The sequence below is a fragment of the Aptenodytes patagonicus genome, chromosome 16 (genome assembly GCF_965638725.1).
Source record: "Aptenodytes patagonicus chromosome 16, bAptPat1.pri.cur, whole genome shotgun sequence".
Lineage (NCBI taxonomy): Eukaryota > Metazoa > Chordata > Aves > Sphenisciformes > Spheniscidae > Aptenodytes > Aptenodytes patagonicus.
The window spans coordinates 13098321-13117066 of NC_134964.1; the positions used below are offsets into that span (position 1 = coordinate 13098321).

Sequence of the window (18746 nt, forward strand, 5' to 3'; positions counted from 1 at the left end):
GGCACTGTTTAACTGACAAGTACGGACATTGCCTCAGGATGATGGCAGAGAGGAAGGAAAAATTCTGGTACAAAGACAAATACAAGAAGAGAGTAAATGGGGATGGAATGAGTGAATAGAGCATGATGAGGGTCTAATGAGAAGCTGGTAGGACCCAGGAGAAACAGAAGGTCAGCTGGACTCAGCAGTCCATGGTCAGACAGAAGAGGGCATTCAGGGGAGGGATGATGGCAGGATATTGCCTCTTCTGGAGAGGTGTACTGAAACCATTTCTGCAATGGCAACTGCTACCTCGGGTCTCTCTCTGGCCTCTTCTTTCTTTTGATCAAATACGACAACAGAAAAACAGGCATCACATGGATTCGCTTGTATTTATACAGAATCTGACACAATTTAAGGCTTAGGAAGGCATTTGAGTTCGTCCTCATTTCTTCTCCAACCAATGTGGTGCTTCATCCTTTACTTGAACCCCACAGTCCAGAGTTGAGATCTGGACCTCAGCCCAAATGCAGCCATTAGTGGTATGGGAAACTGCTGGGATTTGCCAGGCCAGAGAGCAAATGAGCATGAGCTACAGAAAATCTGGACTAACCTGAATTCCCCAAAGTTTTAAAGACAATGTTGAAGCTTATCTTATCAAATTTCACTTCATAAGATATAAAGATGTAAAGGTAGATAGCGATGAGCAGCTGAAATGCACAATGAAGGACAAGTGCTTGATTAATCTCAAGAAATGGAGGAAAATAAACTTTATTTTCAGGAGGACTCCATTACATTTGTGTTTTAACCCAAAATATGTCCTGAGACAGAGGTTTCCAGAGCAGATATACAACAAAACTGGGACTGCAGTAGTTACAAAGGTATTGAAAGCCCAACAGAAACTTAATTCCATCCCAGATCAATATTTGGATTACTTGCTGGTCTGTAAGTAGATTTGCAATTGGAAAAACTTAGGAATGGCTGTTGTGACATGAGGCAAGAAGGAAAACAGCTGTCTGAAATCCAGTACCTTTCTCCATCAGAGTATTTGTCCAAAAATCTTGAAGGAGAAGTGGAAATAGAGTGGGTATTTCTCCTTTTATATATCTCTAGGAATGAAAAGATACTGTGGCTGGAAGGAAAATCAGTCTCTTCTTTACTGAAGCAGAGGCTTAGAACCAAATGCTTCTGTGTGCCTTGAATGGACAATGTATCTCATACAGGACAATATACCTCTTTTGCTTGTAGCTAGGACTAGTTGTGAAGTGCACAGAAAAAGGCTCCATTGTATTTACAATGCAATAAGAAGGGCTCTGCCAATGTCTGAATCTCATACAGTTTTGCTCTAGGAGTTCACTGTTATTCAATTTAGTACATGAACCTGACTCAGTGAAGCAACAACCTATGAAAATGGAAAGATGCTCAAGAATTAAATTAACTTGATCGCAAAGAGAGGGAAGTGACATTTTGGCTAATGAATGAAGACTACAATTAAATTGGGAATATCTAATGTCTGAACTGTTCCCTGCATCAATTCATTCAGACGTGCATCTGAAAACATGTAAACAAATTTCACTGTTTCTTTGCTATTAGGCTGATAAATACCATTTGGTGATTGTGATGGTCACTGTCTTAGCAAAAAGCTTTCAAGTAGGCCCAGAGACGGAAACCAAGCAGACACAGTTTATGCTAGCTCATAGCCTAGTGCTCGCTGATGTGCAAAGCTCTTTCGTCCCTACACAAGGGAGACAACATGCATCAAAAAAAACATATTCATGGCTAACTTGGCAGTGGGAAAGCAGATATCACAGAATCACTGAGGCTGGAGACACCTCTGAGGATCATCTAGTCCCTACCCTCTGCTCAAAGCAGGGTCAGGTAGAGCAGGTTGCCCAGGACCGTGCTCAGCTGGGTTTTGGATGTCTCCAAGGATGGAGACTCCACAAATTCTCTGGGCAACTTCTTCCAGTGTTTTACCACCTGCACAGTAAAAAAGATTGTACTTATATTTAAATGGAATTTCCTGAGTTCCAGTTGTCTCCATCATCCCTTGTCCTGTCACTAGACACCACTGATAAGAATCTAGTCTTTACTCCCTACCATCAAGTGCTGATGATTGGTAAAATCCCCAAGTCATCTCTTCTTGAGGCTGAACAATCCCCAGCACTGGATCGAGCGTACCAGAGGTGTCTCACCAGAGCTGAGCAGAGTGAAGGACCACCTCCCTGACCTGCCAGCAATGCTCTTCCTAATGCAGCCCAGGACACTGGTGACCTCCTTTGCTGCAAGGGCACACTGCTGGCTCATATTCAGCTTGTGCACCGGGACTCCCAAGTCCTTTTCCTGTAAAGCTGCTTTCCAGGCAGTTGGTCCCCAGAGTATAGTGGTGCATGGTGTTATTCCTCCTCAGGTGCAGGACTTGAATTTTCTTTTTATTGGATATCATGAAATTCCTGCCAGACCAATTCTCCATCCTGTCCATATCCCTCTGAATGGCAGAACACCCATCTAGTCTATCAATCACTTCTCAACACTTTTACATTATCTGCAAACTTGCTGAGGGTGCACTCTGTCTCATCATCCAGGTCATTAACGAAGGTGTTTAACAGTATAGGACCTAGTACCAACCCCTGGGGTATACCACTAGTGAATGGCCTCCAGCTGGACTTCATGCTGATGATGAACCATTCCTGAGCTTAGAGGAGGTGATCCCTGAATATCAGTGAGCTCTCCTGGACCCCTCTTATTTCCAGGACCATATCCCACAGGATTCTTCCAAGCAGATCCCTGAAATGGCCAAAGTCTGCTCTCCTGAAATCCAGTCTTGTGATCTTCCTTTTTGCTTTGTTCCCTCATCTCAGGATCCTAAATTCCAACATCTCATGGTCACTGCAGCCAAGGCTGCTCCTGACCTACACATTGTCGACCAGTTTTCCTTGTTTGTGTGCATCAGGTCCAGCAGAGAACCTCCCTTCATCAGCTCCTCAATCACCTGTGCCAGGACTTCGTCATCAATGCACTCCAGAAACCTCCTGAATTGCCTGTGCCCTGCTGTGTTATCCCACCAGCAGATATTAGGGTAGCTGAAGCCCCTCCATGAGGAGCATGGCCTGTGAAAGTGGGGTTTCCTTCAGTTGTCTGAATGCAGCCTCATCTATTTCCTCTTTGGAAACATTGGAACAGGCTGCCCAGGGAAGTGGTGGAGTCCCCATCCCTGGAGGTTTTTAAAAGACGTGTAGATGAGGCGCTTAGGGACATGGTTTAGTGGGCCTGGTGGTGTTGGGTTGACGGTTGGACTCGATGATCTTAGAGGTCTTTTCCAACCTCAATGATTCTATGATTCTATGATTCTATGATTCTCTTCCTGATCAGGTGGTCTGTAGCAGAAACCCACCACAACCTCAGCCAGATTGATCTGCCAACTAATCCTGACCCCGAAACTCTGAGATGGCTCCTCACCTGTCCCAGGCAGAGACCCAGGCATTCCTGCTGCTCTACGTGCATGGCAGCACTCAGTCACATGAGCTATCCCAGCACATCTCTGGGATCCCAATGAGACTGTAGTCCTACAACTGTACGCGAATCTGTAATTCCTCCTGTTTGTTCCCCATGCTGCGTGTGAGACACTGAAGCTGCCCTCAGTGCAGTTGGATGTGACACCTACCAAGGCAAACAGGAATGTGTGACAAGACAGGCTCTCCACATGGATACCCTAGGCAGGAGATTTTTTTCTCCCAGGCTTCATCTGTCAAAACATTTATAGACTCAGTTGGTTATCTTTGCTTCCTATAGTGTACCTGGAGAGAAGAAGATCCTTCAGCAGAGACCCTTTTGACCTAGGACTGGAGGTGAGATTAATCATTCTTGCAGTGCCCACAATTATTCACAGGAACCCAGTTTACAACAGGCACATCATATAAATCGGGTTTATTCTGTTCTCACCTTGCCTAATGTCTGCATGACCTCCCATGAATTCCCACACTGGTATGACTTATTTTCATTCAGTTAAAGCAGTAGACGCTATGATGTGAAGTGCCTACAAAATCAGGATAGCAGGAAAGACAGGAGATAAGACATAAAATCCATGCCAAGACCCCACCCATAAATTTATTAAACACCCTCTTAAGAACATTTAGGGCTTTGCCACCACACCTCTAGGGAGGCTGTGCTGGACCTTCACTGCTCAGACAGCCAAAGAACTTTCCACTTCCAGTTCATACCTGCTGTTTTCATTGCAGGAATGTCTCCTACCTGAAGCAGCTCTTTTTCTCTTTGCTATTAGTCCTAAGAACATATTAAATTTCATCCCATTTCAACAACTCCAGACCTACAGGCTGCTCCAGTCTTCCTGTATCACATTTAGATCTTCTTCTCTATCAATGGCACCTCTCTTAATAATGTGTCAGTGCAAAGCCATTAACACATATTCACTTTTTTAAGCCAAGGTCATGTCTAAAGTAAGACTGGTCCCATGACTGCTCCTCAGGAGTTCTGCTAGCAACGTTCAACTTCTGCAGCTTCCCTAATACATTCCTGTGTGGCACCATCTCTGCATCTCTACTAGAGTCCACATCAATTAGAGCTGCTGTATTTCCTCTAAAACTTCAATTACCTTCACAGTGCAAAGTATCAAATAGACCTGACCCATCTTTAGCAAATTCTTATTACCTTTGATACGTTTACCTACAATTCTTTATTTATTTTGTCCTTCAAAGTTTGTTCTGAAATGTTCATACTGTTGAGTTTAGACTAATTTGTTTGCTCCAATAATTTCTCACTGTTTCAAATACAGATGCTAAAGAATCTGTTAATTGCTAGTTAGATGGCACCCTCTGACTTGACAGATTCATTACAAAGACCCGCAATGGACTTCAGTTTCTTCTACCAGAGTTTTAATATTCTGGGATACAGATTATCTGGCCCTCTGAGTTGAGCACATCATGCTCTTTGATCTGATTTTCCTCCTATTTTTAATAAATCTTGTTTTCAAGAAAAGTTCGTTTGTGTGGGTGTTTCAAACAGTCAGCCCTCAAGGACAGCGTGTCTTTCAACCTTGGAAGAGAGCCGGCACTGAGGCTCTCACAGCCAAAATATTCCAGGAAGGGACCAGGGAGTCACAATGAGCAACTTGGGAAGATGCTGTTACTGGAATGGCACAGCCCTGTCTGCTGGGCCTGCTGGCAGCAAGATTCATCTTGTAACACAACTGCACAATGGGAAGTGAGAGATTATTCAAATATGTGGGGGGGTTTCACACAAGGCGGAAAGACCTTCAGCATGGGAAGGTTCCACCCAATGTCAGCTGCAGAGGGCAGAGCCCTGCTGCACCTTCAGACCATCTCCTGGCTGTGGTACCTAGCTGCTTCCTACCTCCAAGGCTACAGAAGCTGCCATGAGTAACAAACTAGCAATTAGCTCTTTCTGCACTTTAAAATTGAATGCTACCCCTTCAAATGGATGGAAGGCTATGGAGAAGAAGGTGGTGCCTGATGCCTGCGTGAAACTTTGTGTGTGTGCAACACCAATCTCCTACAGCCCTGTGTTCCCCCACCATCCTGTCCTAGGATAACGTCCTAGTTTGGACAACATCTCCATTAATCCAGCCCCAAAGAGACAGTTGGGGAGGTGGACAGAGCCTGACCAGTGCAGCTTCCTGCTCCTCTGGCAAGGTGTTTGTCATCAGAAGCCTTGCAGGAAAGATCTTGCCAAGTAAACTACCATATGGCAAATATTTGCTATGCTCCACCTATGACTGAAATGACAGGAGAATCCTTTGTGGGACTCTTACCCACTGACTCTTGCTGTGATGAGTTTGGATACTGATTTTACCACTATCTGGAGAGGTCAGGGTTTCAGCCTTGTGAAAATGATTTGTCCAACCTTGTAAAAAACAGTTTGTCCAGAGGGTGATTTCATTTCAGGTGGATGTCCGCTGACCATAAAAGAGTTTTGTTTGACTAGGGAAGTCTTGTCTGTCAATGTGGGGGACACATGTCTAGCCCCTCAGGCTGGTCTCACTCCTTCTCATTTTACATGAAGCTCCAGCCCTTGGAAGGAGATGGGAACACAAAGTAAGATACAGAGACAGATTCTGGAGCTGAACAGCTTGGCCAATCTGGGTGACAATTAAGTTCCATTGTTTTGCTGTCACTCCACGTGCCTAACCGAGACACCAAATGCAGAAACTGGAGAGAAATGGTACTGCCTGCCTCAAACACCTGCTGGATGTTCCCAAGTCTGTCCCGAGAGTGAAGTGCCACGAAGGCACGACTCCAGCTCCTAGTGGGGCCCTCACTGCCTGGATTGCTCAGAAGGTCTATGACTATAAAAACAAAGGAAGAAAGAGCTCTGATCTCTGTGTTGAATCAGTCTTGCCTGTATTACTTTATGCCAAACCAGGCACAACACAGAACTAGAATATTTAAATGCACAAAGTTTTATCAGTTTTGTGACTACACCAAAGAAAATGATGACCGACTGACCCTGAGTCACCAGGCAGCCTGTCCTAATGGCCACTGCTGTGACCGCTGAGTTTGGCCCCATGCAGTTTGCATCAAAACCTGCTAGTGGCCAGCTGAATTAAGCTCCTCTCTAAGCTCACAGGGGAACCTGTCTGCTCTGTGCCACTAGAGGTAGCCACACTTGGCAGGTGTTGCTGGAAAACCAGTTAGCCCAGCCATCAAAATCATTCTTTCATATAAATCTAATTTCTGCAGCTCTTCCGATTTAACCTTCAGTGTCTGTTGAGACCTCTTACTGATTGCTCTGACCACCAGAGAAGATGTGAATGGATGAAATAAAAATACTTTAGGCCCGCAGTACTCATCTGCTAGCACTGAAGCAACAGACATGGAAGCTGACATTGCTAACAGATCCTTTACAGGATCTAACCATCATTGTAGAAAAGAACCCTTCATTTTGCATTACTGAATGGAATATGTCTCAAAAAGCTGCATATTTTCTTCTTCACCATCTTAAAGGCAGATGCCAGTATTGCAGCCATCTGTATTAAAAGCTCTTGAAAAGCTTAGCATTGTCTACCTTAGAGGGAGCTTGCAAAAAAAGCAAAAATCAAGATCAAAATACCAATGGCATCTAATTTAAAACCAAAATTAGGCCTGTAGGCTCAGACCAAGCTTTGTCTTAATCTAATTTTGCCCAAACAATTCAACGATAATAAACATTTATAAAATCCACATCAAGGAAATCAGAGGGGTTCCCAAGACTTGTAATGAGAGCTGGCATCACTGACTCTGCATATTAGCAAATACAAGCACTCACTGAATAAGTGGCTCTAGAGAGCACTTGACAAAGGCAGAGCTCCCTTTGCACCCTAAAAGGCTCCGAAACATTTTGCCAAGTTGTGATAAGAGCTTCAAACATTTACCTGGTTTGGGATGCGTAAAGGAATCGACACCACTGCAGATAGCCTCTGCCTTTCCTACGGTGGTGTGCATGTTCTCATTGCCCATTTAAATACAGGGTATGTTTTGAAAGGTAGTAAGAGAACTAGTCTAACAGCTCTTAAGAACAAAGCTCTCTATTTATTCATGAAGCAAATAAAAGTACGGGAAAGTGTAGCACAACCTTTCCTCAGAGGACTCCCTACAACGACACACCCTACAGAAGGCTCAAAGAGCAAGAAAACCAAAATGACAATGCCCAACAAAAAGATAGCAGCAAGAAACAGTTAGAAGGTGGTTGCTTTGGACACACAAATGACACCTTGTCCCATCCTCCCACCAGATAAGAACAACCGACTGCCCTCGCTAAGGTGATCAGCATCAGGTAACCTGGGAGAACGGCAGGACTGTTTCCAAAGACACTGTACCTGAAGGATGACCCAGTGACCCTCCTTCGCAGCCAGATCTAAAGCTTGTTCAGCAACTACCTCTTGACCTTGTCCAAGGGAAACATTGTGGAAATTCCTGTTGTTAAACGTATAACCAAGTTTCTTCCCTAAAAGAAAAATAAGAGTGATGTTCAGTACTTTTACCTGGAACGGCACGCAGCAAAGCTGAGCTCACACAGCCGCAGCAAGGCAGAATTCAGTCTTATCAAAAACCCTCACAGAAGAGCTATCGCACTTCTTATAATAGTTATCTTGTCTCTCGCACACTCCTTGCCAAAGCACTGAAAACAGCAGTGGCCTATTTTAAAGTACTTTTAATTACAGAGAGGCATCAACACAAAGGTACGTTATTACAAAGTGCCTCTTGTTTAAAGAACATTATTCCCCTGCAACCTTGTGTAAAAACATATTTTATAGTGATAGGAAATTAAAATAATTTCCTGCTGATTAAATAGGCTTTGAACAAAACATTGTTCAGTGGGGAAACGCACTTTGCGATGCAAGCTAGAACCAGCAGTAAGGTTAGGAACCCATTCAGTTTTCAGAAGGCAGCTGAAAGGAAATATGTGTGAGCTTCCTGTGGCCTCGACCAAGGTTTCTTGGATCTAGAAGAATCAAGCCCTCCAGATTTCTCAGGGATCATCATGCTTTGGCAGGTGTGGAGTTGCCTCTGGGTGCACCACAATGAGTGCGGGAAGGCCCACGGTCAGCAGACTGCAGCAGAGCCCATGGGAAGGGGTGCTCCAGGAGCAACTGCAGACCACCTCCTACAGTCCCTTCTGCATCCTTCTCTGCACAGTGCAGGGTGGGAACCCCAAAACCCATGTCATTTATTATCCTGCTCTGGAAGAAGGATGGCAGCTATTTAGTGTTTCTTCATTTAGTCTGTGATACTCCTTCGGACGCCCCTGATTTCTCTGTAGCATGCCAGTGTCTCAGATCCTTTAAGTGATCATGGCTAAAGACCTCCTGTTTACTTTTCTGAATCTGTCATCCAAAGACAGAGGACACCAGTTGCTCCTCATCTCACAGGAGAAGAAACTGCCTGAAGCAAGCTCTCTCTGCTGTGTGCTTCTCAGAAGATGAGCACCAATTTGTGCTGCTGGAAGGAAGCAGCCCAACAAACATCCACACTGGCTCCACACATCATAGTAGGATGCATTCAGCTCAGCTGGGGAGTCAGTACACATGTCCCCATGTGCTGATTGCCAATCCCCCATAGGCTTGCCAATGTGACGCCCATCTACAAGAAGGGCCGGAAGGAGGATCCGGGGAACTACAGGCCTGTCAGCCTGACCTCGGTGCCGGGGAAGATTATGGAGCGGTTCATCTTGAGGGCGCTCACAAGGCATGAGCGGGACAACCAGGGGATCAGGCCCAGCCAGCACGGGTTCATGAGAGGCAGGTCCTGCTTGACCAACCTGATCTCCTTCTATGACCAGGTGACCCGCCTAGTGGATGAGGGAAAGGCTGTGGATGTGGTCTACCTGGACTTCAGCAAGGCCTTTGACACCGTCTCCCACAGCATTCTCCTAGAGAAGCTGGCGGCTCACGGCTTAGACAGGTGGACTCTGCGCTGGGTCAAAAACTGGCTGGACGGCCGGGCCCAGAGAGTTGTGGTGAATGGAGTTACATCCAGTTGGCGGCCGGTCACAAGCGGTGTTCCCCAGGGCTCAGTACTGGGGCCGGTCTTGTTTAATATCTTTATCAATGATCTGGATGAGGGGATCGAGTGCACCCTCAGTCAGTTTGCAGATGACACCAAGTTGGGCGGGAGTGTTGATCTGCTCGAGGGTAGGAAGGCTCTGCAGGGGGACCTGGACAGGCTGGATCGATGGGCCCAGACCAACTGTATGAGGTTCAACAAGGCCAAGTGCCGGGTCCTGCACTTCGGCCACAACAACCCCATGCAGCGCAACAGGCTTGGGGAAGAGTGGCTGGAAAGCTGCCTGTCGGAAAAGGACCTGGGGGTGCTGGTCGACAGCCGGCTGAACATGAGCCGGCAGTGTGCCCAGGCGGCCAAGAAGGCCAAGGGCATCCTGGCCTGTATCAGAAATAGTGTGGCCAGCAGGAGTAGGGAAGTGATCGTGCCCCTGTACTCGGCCCTGGTGAGGCCGCACCTCGAATACTGTGTTCAGTTTTGGGCCCCTCACTACAAGAAGGACGTCGAGGTGCTGGAGCGTGTCCAGAGAAGGGCAACGAGGCTGGTGAGGGGTCTGGAGAACAAGTCTGATGAGGAGCAGCTGAGGGAACTGGGGTTGTTTAGCCTGGAGAAAAGGAGGCTGAGGGGAGACCTCATCGCTCTCTACAACTACCTGAAAGGAGGTTGTAGCGAGGTGGGGGTTGGTCTCTTCTCCCAAGTAACAAGCAATAGGACGAGAGGAAATGGCCTCAAGTTGTGCCAGGGGAGGTTTAGATTGGATGTAAGGAAAAATGTCTTTACTGAAAGAGTGGTTCAACATTGGAACAGGCTGCCCAGGGAGGTGGTTGAGTTCCCATCCCTGGAGGTATTTAAAAGACGAGTAGATGAGGCGCTTAGGGACATGGTTTAGTGGACATGGTGGTGTTGGGTCGACGGTTGGACTCAATGATCTTAGAGGTCTTTTCCAACCTCAATGATTCTATGATTCTATGATTCTATGATCCCTTGGGATTGCCTACACTTATCTCTGTGTGCAGATTTGCCTTCATGCAGACGGTGCACCCTTAACTCCTGATTTCTGTTAAAAGCAGGCAAGTTTTATAGTAAAACGAGGAAAAGATTTGTCTTGCAAGACTTAGGATTCAGCTCTTGGTACAAGATTGGAAACAGATTGCCATAAGTAAAACAAACATCCAAACTCCTCCAGTTACTCAAGCTCTCTGCTTAGCCTTACTACAGCAACCCCCTGGGATACAGCTCTCCCCATATTTGAGAGTTTCCAGTTTTATTTCTCACCATCTCTGGTGGCTGCCAGCTTTGAGAGCTGCTAATCCCCTCCTGTGCCTTCAAGACCCATCCTCTCAAGAAGGGATGGGGCAAATTTACAGAAGGCAGGGCGCTACCCCAAACCAGGTGATTAATAATTAAATTAGTATCAGTTGTTATTTCCACTTCACAGATAGGAACAGGACTGCAGAGGGATACGCAGTGAGTCTGCGCTGGCTGCCCCACCAAAGATGATGCCAGCCTTTCTCCTTCCTTGCTGGCTTGGAGAGGGGTCGGTGCAGGCAGGCTGCCCCAGGAGGTGGGGAAGCTTTCTGAGCCCAACAGTGTTTGCTGCAGGGTCCTCCCCACGTTGTCAAGGAAAAGTCCCATGAGTGGGCAGCATCTGGAAGAAGCTATCTTCCATTCACAAGAATTATCTAGCCAGACTTGCACTTTAACAAAACCTAATGAAGGGCAGAGAAAATATTGAATAATGAATCCAGTCCAAATCCCAGCGAGGCAGGCTTTAAGGCCAGTGCAGCTGCACTGAAGCAATGGTTTTATTCCATTAGATTTTTTTTCACTTTTACTTGCTGTAACTTTTCTGGCTGACTAACCCTAGGTGCTCAACTACACTCATCTTTATAATTCCAATTAAACCATTCATGGTTGGATTTTAGTGCTTCATTTCCCATACAAGAAAAAAACACAGTGAGAGACAGGATCACAGACGTGGCTCCAAAGGGGAGCCAGGCAGTTGATAAGACCTTCCTTGGCGGGGGGGCCCCTTCAATTCACAATAATGAGACCTGGTATCAGGGCAGGAAGAGCACGAAACATAATGCAAAGCCCAGGAACTCCCCATGACTGAGAACTGTGATCTGGCCTGTGGCTCAGGCTGCACTGGGCTTTAACATCTCTCAAAGCTGCTTGTGGGAATGTGGGTAAAGACTGACTCAGACATTATTTTGGGATGACCCAGAAGGTGCATCATAGAGAGGAAAAGAAATCCACAGGTAAGCGTTCTTCCACCACTTGCCTGGATGATGGCTTAGTTCAGTGTCACTGGTTTCTCTGCTGGGGCTGCCAGCCTTGCTGATGTTTAGTCTGGAGACCTGCCTGCTAAAAGCCAGCCAGCAGCTCTGCTATGGTAGTCTGATATGTAATTCATACAGTTTCAATATACTATATTCTGCACTGCCAGGAGCATTGGGGCTTGACCACAAGTTATGGTCTTGGAGATATGTGGAGCGCGTTGCTGGAGAAGAAAAGATATCTGATAAGCAGGATGGCAATCTGGAGCAGCCGTAAAGCAGTACCCAAAGGCGTCTGACCCCTCTGCTCCAGAGGGACGGAGCCCCTCCGCTGTAACAGTCTCGAAAGAAGTGACCGCAATTACCTCTGTTCAACAGTCAGAAGTGACCCATTTCCAGACCTACTGGAATTGCCATGAAAAATGGTAATTCTTCCACGGTGGAGCTGAGACCCAGAACAAATTCTGCACATTGGCAGCTTTAGAGCAGAGGCACTGATTACAGCAGTCGGTGCACAATGGAAATCACTGCCTTCTCAAATAAGGCATCTTAGAGAAGCCCCTTCAGCTTTGAAGCCAGCCGACAGTACTACATCTGACCATCCACACCAAATCAACTCAGGAAGGATGGGATTAAAAACTGGAAACTTTGCCACTAACCAGCAGACTGTTATAGGGAGTCGCTGCTTATTTTTAGCTATCTGACAGCATATTAGATATCTCTGATGTAAATTATAGGTTGTGTACAAGACCAACTCAGAAATCGTTGCAGTGTGAACCACACTGGGAATCCAGGCAATGCAGGAAAGAGACAAGTTTAATTTAAACTTTATACAAAAATCCAAAAACCTTTAAGAAAAAAAGAAAAAAAATCACATACTTTCACAATTATCTATTTTTAACAGATTACTCCATTATCTACAGAGATGAGGAAAAAAAACAGAACAAGAATGTCATGCCAAGATAATTATGCAGAAGATAAAAAGCAACGCTGTGGTATGCCTAGAGACATGATTTATTTACCTTGTTTCTCCACATCCTTCAGTGGGTCGACTCCTGGGGACAGGATAAAAAACATTGGGGTTGCAGGTCCCGATTCCTCAAAGGTTGTTGCGAAATCCAGGGATCTCCCTACCACATATTTACTCCCAAGCTTTTCTTCTACAAAATCTCTGCCAGAAAGAAAAAAGGTTTGCTAGTCTACTATTGTTCAGAAAAGACAGATTCCCCTGCAAATAATAAATTAATTAGTTTTGATTTTGCTGGTTCAAACAAATTAGAAACTAAATGAAAAAAAATGGGCACAAAATAATTTTAGAGAGGATCTGCAAGCTGGGTTTCTGGAGTTATCACTCAGTAGCAATGTTTGGCACTTTTTACAGGGGTAAAATGATGCATGGCACATCAATATCTGACAAACAAAAGGAAGCGAGAAGGGAAAACAGTGGGACCTACCAGCCCAGCGCTGTATTCAGAAGTTCAATACAAGTACTGGATTGATTCTGACAAAGGTATCTCAGGAGAGAAGAAATAGTTAAGTTAATGTATAGAAAACTGCCGTGTACTTTGTAATCCATACAGCCTTCGAGAGGAAACAGCATTCCTTTAGATTTATCACCATCACAAAAAGTCCAGATGATTTACAAAATTACTTTGTTCTGGAAAGATAAAAGGGAAGAGCTCTAAGAATATCTGGCGTGTGTAGCTTAGCCTCTGCATGAGAGTCACAAGGAAAAATACAACTGGGTGAACAGGAAAAAATTCAGCTCCACAGCAGCTGCCTGAACAGAATACAGCGCATGGAGAATGTCCAGGCTGAATTTCCCCAGGGTGAGCTTCCAAAATCACTGCTTTAGAAAAAGAGGATACAGTGAACATATATTCAAAGGTAGGAATGTTATATTCAAACCCCAGCAATGAGCAGTTACTCTTCTAGCGTAGATGCATGACTTGGGCCTTTTGAAAACCTCAGTACTACGGGAAAGAAAAACATCGGCCAGTTTTCACCTGGTAGATGATACCAGAATAAGGCAGTCAAAATCTTTCTAAGGGAGCTGAGAGTCTCCTTCAAAGACTAGTGAAAGGCAGTTGGAATAGAAATGTCTAAGGGACTGCAAAGGAAAAAGCTTCCACTTCGTTTGGTACCTCTTTCAAGCAGTTTTTTCTGTTCTTGGTCAAGATTTGCTAAAGAGCTGCTGGAAACCTTCAGCCCACAAAATTTTAAAAAGTCCATCAGATATGAGGTCACAACATTCTTGTTTTACATCAAGTCTCAGCTCTATGAAATGATGCCTTGGAGATTCAGAAACATGACTAATGTGACTTGGAGACTTTGAAATGGACCACGCGTGCAGGAAAGGAAGGCCTGCCCTCAGAGACAGGACTAGAAGTGTGCCTACAGTTGGTGCTTTCATAGGGGTGGTTCACAGTGTAAGCAGTAGGATTTGAGAAATGGTGCCAGAACAAAAAGCAAAAATACCCTGCAAGACGAATGACTGGCTTACAGCTTTTCTAGATTATATGAAGCCACAGCTGCCTAAGATCCTTTATGTGAAGACTCCATAATAGTGTCATAACCATGGCTGGAGGTGCCAGCTACCAGAGTTCTTAGTCATTCCGCAGTGTTTCAAAGGTCTATCCCTCAAGGCAGAAGTACCAGTGCTTTTGGCAGGACTTCACCATGACCAAGTTATACCTTGGTAGTAGCTGCTGGACTGATCTGACCTCATCGTGGATGTGGAAGCATGGGAGCACAAGGTGTTGCAAGAAGCTCCTTGCTGATGTTCTTCAATAAGATTGAAGGATGAAATAGGTATTTATACTGGAAAATCCCTCTTGAGGAAATTATGGTTCTTCGTGATGGACAGTAGAGCACTGCCCCCACCCAAGCTCTAAGGAGTGAGTCAGGGTAAGAGTGGTTCCTCCTGATGACTCCTTAGGCCTAGGGAATAAAACAGGCTGTGCAAATATCCCCAGGGATCTGCTATGAAAGGTGGCTGAAAAACCTAACTTCCAAGACAGGGAAATGCAAGAAGCCTGTACAAGGGTGGATCATTTTAGATACCAAAGAGCTTCCTAGACCATCTTCATGGAGCTGGCACATATGACATGGGACATAAAGGGTCTTGCACCTTTCTGACCAGCAGCTGGAAATGAGGTAGGGATATTCTAGGACATCTAAAATACACCTAGTCACCTGTGTTTAGGCTACCAAGTTACTCCTTGACTCCTAAAGTGCACTCAAGTACTTGTCAAGACTCTCAGAGAGACAGGAAGGTTAGGACTAGTAGTGATGTCCATTGATCATCAGTAAGGTATTTAATGTTGGCAGATTTAACTACATACAGAAGGAAGAGTTCTGCAAGTTGAGAACTGCAAAACAACTTGTGGGATCCAACAACATTGCAGGTATCTAAAACTCGATGAATTTGTTAACACGCACGTGATCTTGAAACACTACCGGCTAAAGAAGGGATGTTGAGGCTGAAGTCCTTATGGTCAGAGTATGCAGCTCCCCAGTGCTCTACAAGATCTCCTACTTTTTGAAGGGTCACAGACACAACACAGCTTTGACAGTGCTTAGGAAAATGAGACACCAGATGACCATTAGCCTTCTGTGTGGTGGCTATCAGGAATGCTGACTGTATGAAGCTCAATCCAAAGACTGCTTTTACTTCCTACATTACAGTACTAGACTTCACTGACTAACATGAGGAGAGATGAACAGAGTCATGTATTTTCCAGAGAGCTGAATCTCTTAGGAACAGAAAATTTTTTCACTAAGGGAACAGTATCTGTCTTAGCCAGACTGCTGACTGAAGAAAGGTTTTGAGGAGCATGATACTATCAAGGAGGAACCAGGAAGTCAAACACATTTTGACTGTCATTGTTACCACTAATAATTTCACATTTGCTTTTGGGGTATGAGATTTCCCTAAACAAAAGCTCTTAAGCCTTTTGGGCCTAGTGTCTGACTGTCCTTTATTTCAAGAAGAATTTTAATCACAAGCATCTACAAAGTCTTGGAGAAGGTGCTGTGAACTGTTACTGTTTGCACATGTTTACATTCTAACCTACTTCTAGATAAGAAACAAAACAAAAAAACATTTAAATACTCTTGTGCAAATGGAAAAGCTTGACATGCCCAGACCCTAAAAATATCCAGCCAAGCTTTTGAGCTTGGATTCCCTTACCTTTTCATAAAAGAGAACTATGGAAGGTGTTGAAACTTTATGTTCTAGTTATTTTTGAACTATGTGAGTACTGCCATTTTGATTGAAAGAAATGAATTAAACTTGGTTAAATGAAATACGCACTTAAAAGTTCAGAAAGACAAGAGCTTATTTTACTCAAACTAAACAACAACAGGAAAAAATCTTTTCAGCTGAGAGAACACATGGAGAATCCAGCCCTGAAAGAGTAAGAAATGAAAAAGATGGTTTAGAATGATATGATTATGATAAATTATAGTATTTAATTTAATAAAACATAATAACATTGACCATAGGGAGACTTCACTCAGTCTTGTCTGCATTTTTCTGTGAATTTTAAAGCATAAACAGAAATCTAGTTCATACACTAAGTAATACAATCTGCTACATGCACCCATATACACGCACATGCCAGATGGTGGAGCAATATAAACTATTTGAGAGGCAGTAGCATGAGAGACATTGCAGAAATGTCAAATCATAGACTACTAGGACAGAGAAGGAAAAAACAAGTCCTAATGGAGTGAAAGACCTTTAGTTTCTCCTGGAACAAGCATATTGCTTTTGCATACCTTCATAAAGTTTAGACTCGCCTAGTTACCTTCACTACATAATTTACAACTACAACTTTCAGAACTAGAATCACATACATTTTGCATTTTACAGGGGAAAAAAAAAAGAGAAAACCTGTATAAGACTTTCCATTACTTCTACACTTTATTCTTGTGCCTAAGGAACAGCCATAAAGGACCTAGTAACTAAAATTGACCTTAATGAACTCTAGAAGTTGTATTGATCATTAAAAGACTCTAGCAGATGTGTAACACCTGTATGATGATGCTCACTTCTGACTTGGCATGTCTGCTCCTCACCCAGTGCTAGTTATGCTGCTCCATCACTATTGGCGATATTGGGGTTAGATGTCCCTAAGCAAGAAATTCCAGTTAAATGAAATGTGTTGACTGTCTTGCAGAGTTCAGAGATGACTCATTCAGCAGACTCCTTTATAGGAAACCATTTTGCAGAACTCACATTCTATAATAAATAAATCTAAACGTTTTCCTGAATTACTCCTGTTCCCTAGAAAACATGGACCCAAAGTTGCCTGCTAAGCGAGAACATTACAGAGATAGTAAAGAAGCACCCCTACCTGACAGCGTAGGTCATGCGATCGGGTCGGATGGCTCTCATTATGCACAGGCGCTGCAGAGCTGACTTGTTCTTCCATTCCTGAGGGAACTTCTCCTTCTCAGGACACTCAGATTCAACAAATTTCTTCCACCGTTTTGCAGACCCCTCAATATCCCGATCCAGATTTCTGAATTCCTCCATGGATGAGAGAGCCTGGAAAAATTCAAGGAAGGTCTTCAGAAGAACAATCCTACATGCCTCTGAACCGTTTTTTTAACATTACTGACTGCTCATGTTTTGCTCCACCAGAAGGGTCATAGCTGGAGCCTGGGAATCACAGCCAGAAACCCACCAGGATCAGACTTTGTCCATTCTCCTTTTCCCAACTCTGTTGTCAGCACATTGTCACAGGAACAGGAATCAACATGGCCCATTTACAAGCCACATGAAAGTATGACTGAGGACAGTTTCATACTTGTGGAAGGTCTTCTGAAGTGAAATGTGTCTCAAGGCTGCCCACAGAACGTCAGCTCTAAAATCATACTGCACCTAACACAGCCTTCCCTGTTGCTCTCACCCACATCACTGCAATGCCCTTCCACAGCCAGTGAAGCCAGACACGGCATCCAGGCCTTCTCCCCTGCAGCACAGTTGCTGAGACATGGAAGTTTGGAAGTGACAATACAGGAAAGGATGAAAGAATTTGACATCATCCACAATGCAGTTCTCCATAACCCAAAGCGAGAAGAAATGTGCTCTTCTGTTTTGAAACGAGAACTGAAAAATCTCAGGTGACAAGCACTTGCTACTGTCAGTTATCCCAGAAATGCCTGATTTTGATGGGAGCTGGAAATTTTGAGCCCGTGTCTGACAGGAGAGCACATTGCTGGCATTCCTGTGAGCTGCAAGTCTGCAAACAGTCTCCTTACTGTTTCAACAGACACAAAGAAAATTGTGCAGCAAAAATCATAACAACTGATGAAAAAAATGTGCTTTTGTATCCAGGGTGCTCAGTATCCAAAGCTAAACAGAGACTCAGGCATGCCATGCTCACCAAACTGGTTTTTTAAAGGGATTTCACAGTTGGAATATTAATTATCTTCATCTTTATACACATGCAATTATTTTTCTCTCCCTGTTCCCCTGTGCATATACCTCTCTATCTGTATAGTCTGGTGCACACACTCTGTGAAACCACAACACTGAGACTTCAGCATGCAGTCATGGTGACCACAGAGCCACAAATCTCAATAAACATAGTGCAAACTGTAAATGGGTGGGTGCTTTCTTTGTACAAGCATTCATACCATATTGTGCCATTGTAAAAATCAAATCGCTCAGATTTATACTTGCCAAATGCACACGAAGATTAACTTCTCGGTGCTACAAGTCTGTAGCAGATACAGGTAGCTGAAGAATGCCCCAAAGAACAGCTGTGCAAGGCAGTAAATAAATGATAATTACGATGAAAATGTAACTAGATTTTGTTGCTAGAAAGTGGCAACTATAAATGTTATGCAGAGAAGTAAAGAATCCAAATTATCTTTCATACAAGTGGTGGCAAAACGTATTGCACAGCTTGTAAGGTTCTTCTGGATTTCAAGCAAAATTCTCGCTGAAACAAACATCTTC

The 18746-nt window shown here is 44.3% G+C and overlaps 1 protein-coding gene across 3 annotated transcripts in view; it reads right to left on the minus strand.

Moving 5' to 3' along the window:
• Window positions 1-18746, minus strand: part of DNAH9 (dynein axonemal heavy chain 9) — a 211213-nt gene that overhangs the window by 33078 nt on the left and 159389 nt on the right. For all 3 annotated transcript variants that reach the window (XM_076353524.1, XM_076353525.1, XM_076353526.1), the window contains 3 exons: window positions 17134-17327; window positions 12796-12944; window positions 7811-7938 (listed from right to left, as the gene is read on the minus strand). In XM_076353524.1, the coding sequence (XP_076209639.1) occupies window positions 7811-7938; window positions 12796-12944; window positions 17134-17327 (471 nt within the window). The remainder of the gene's footprint in view (window positions 1-7810; window positions 7939-12795; window positions 12945-17133; window positions 17328-18746) is intronic.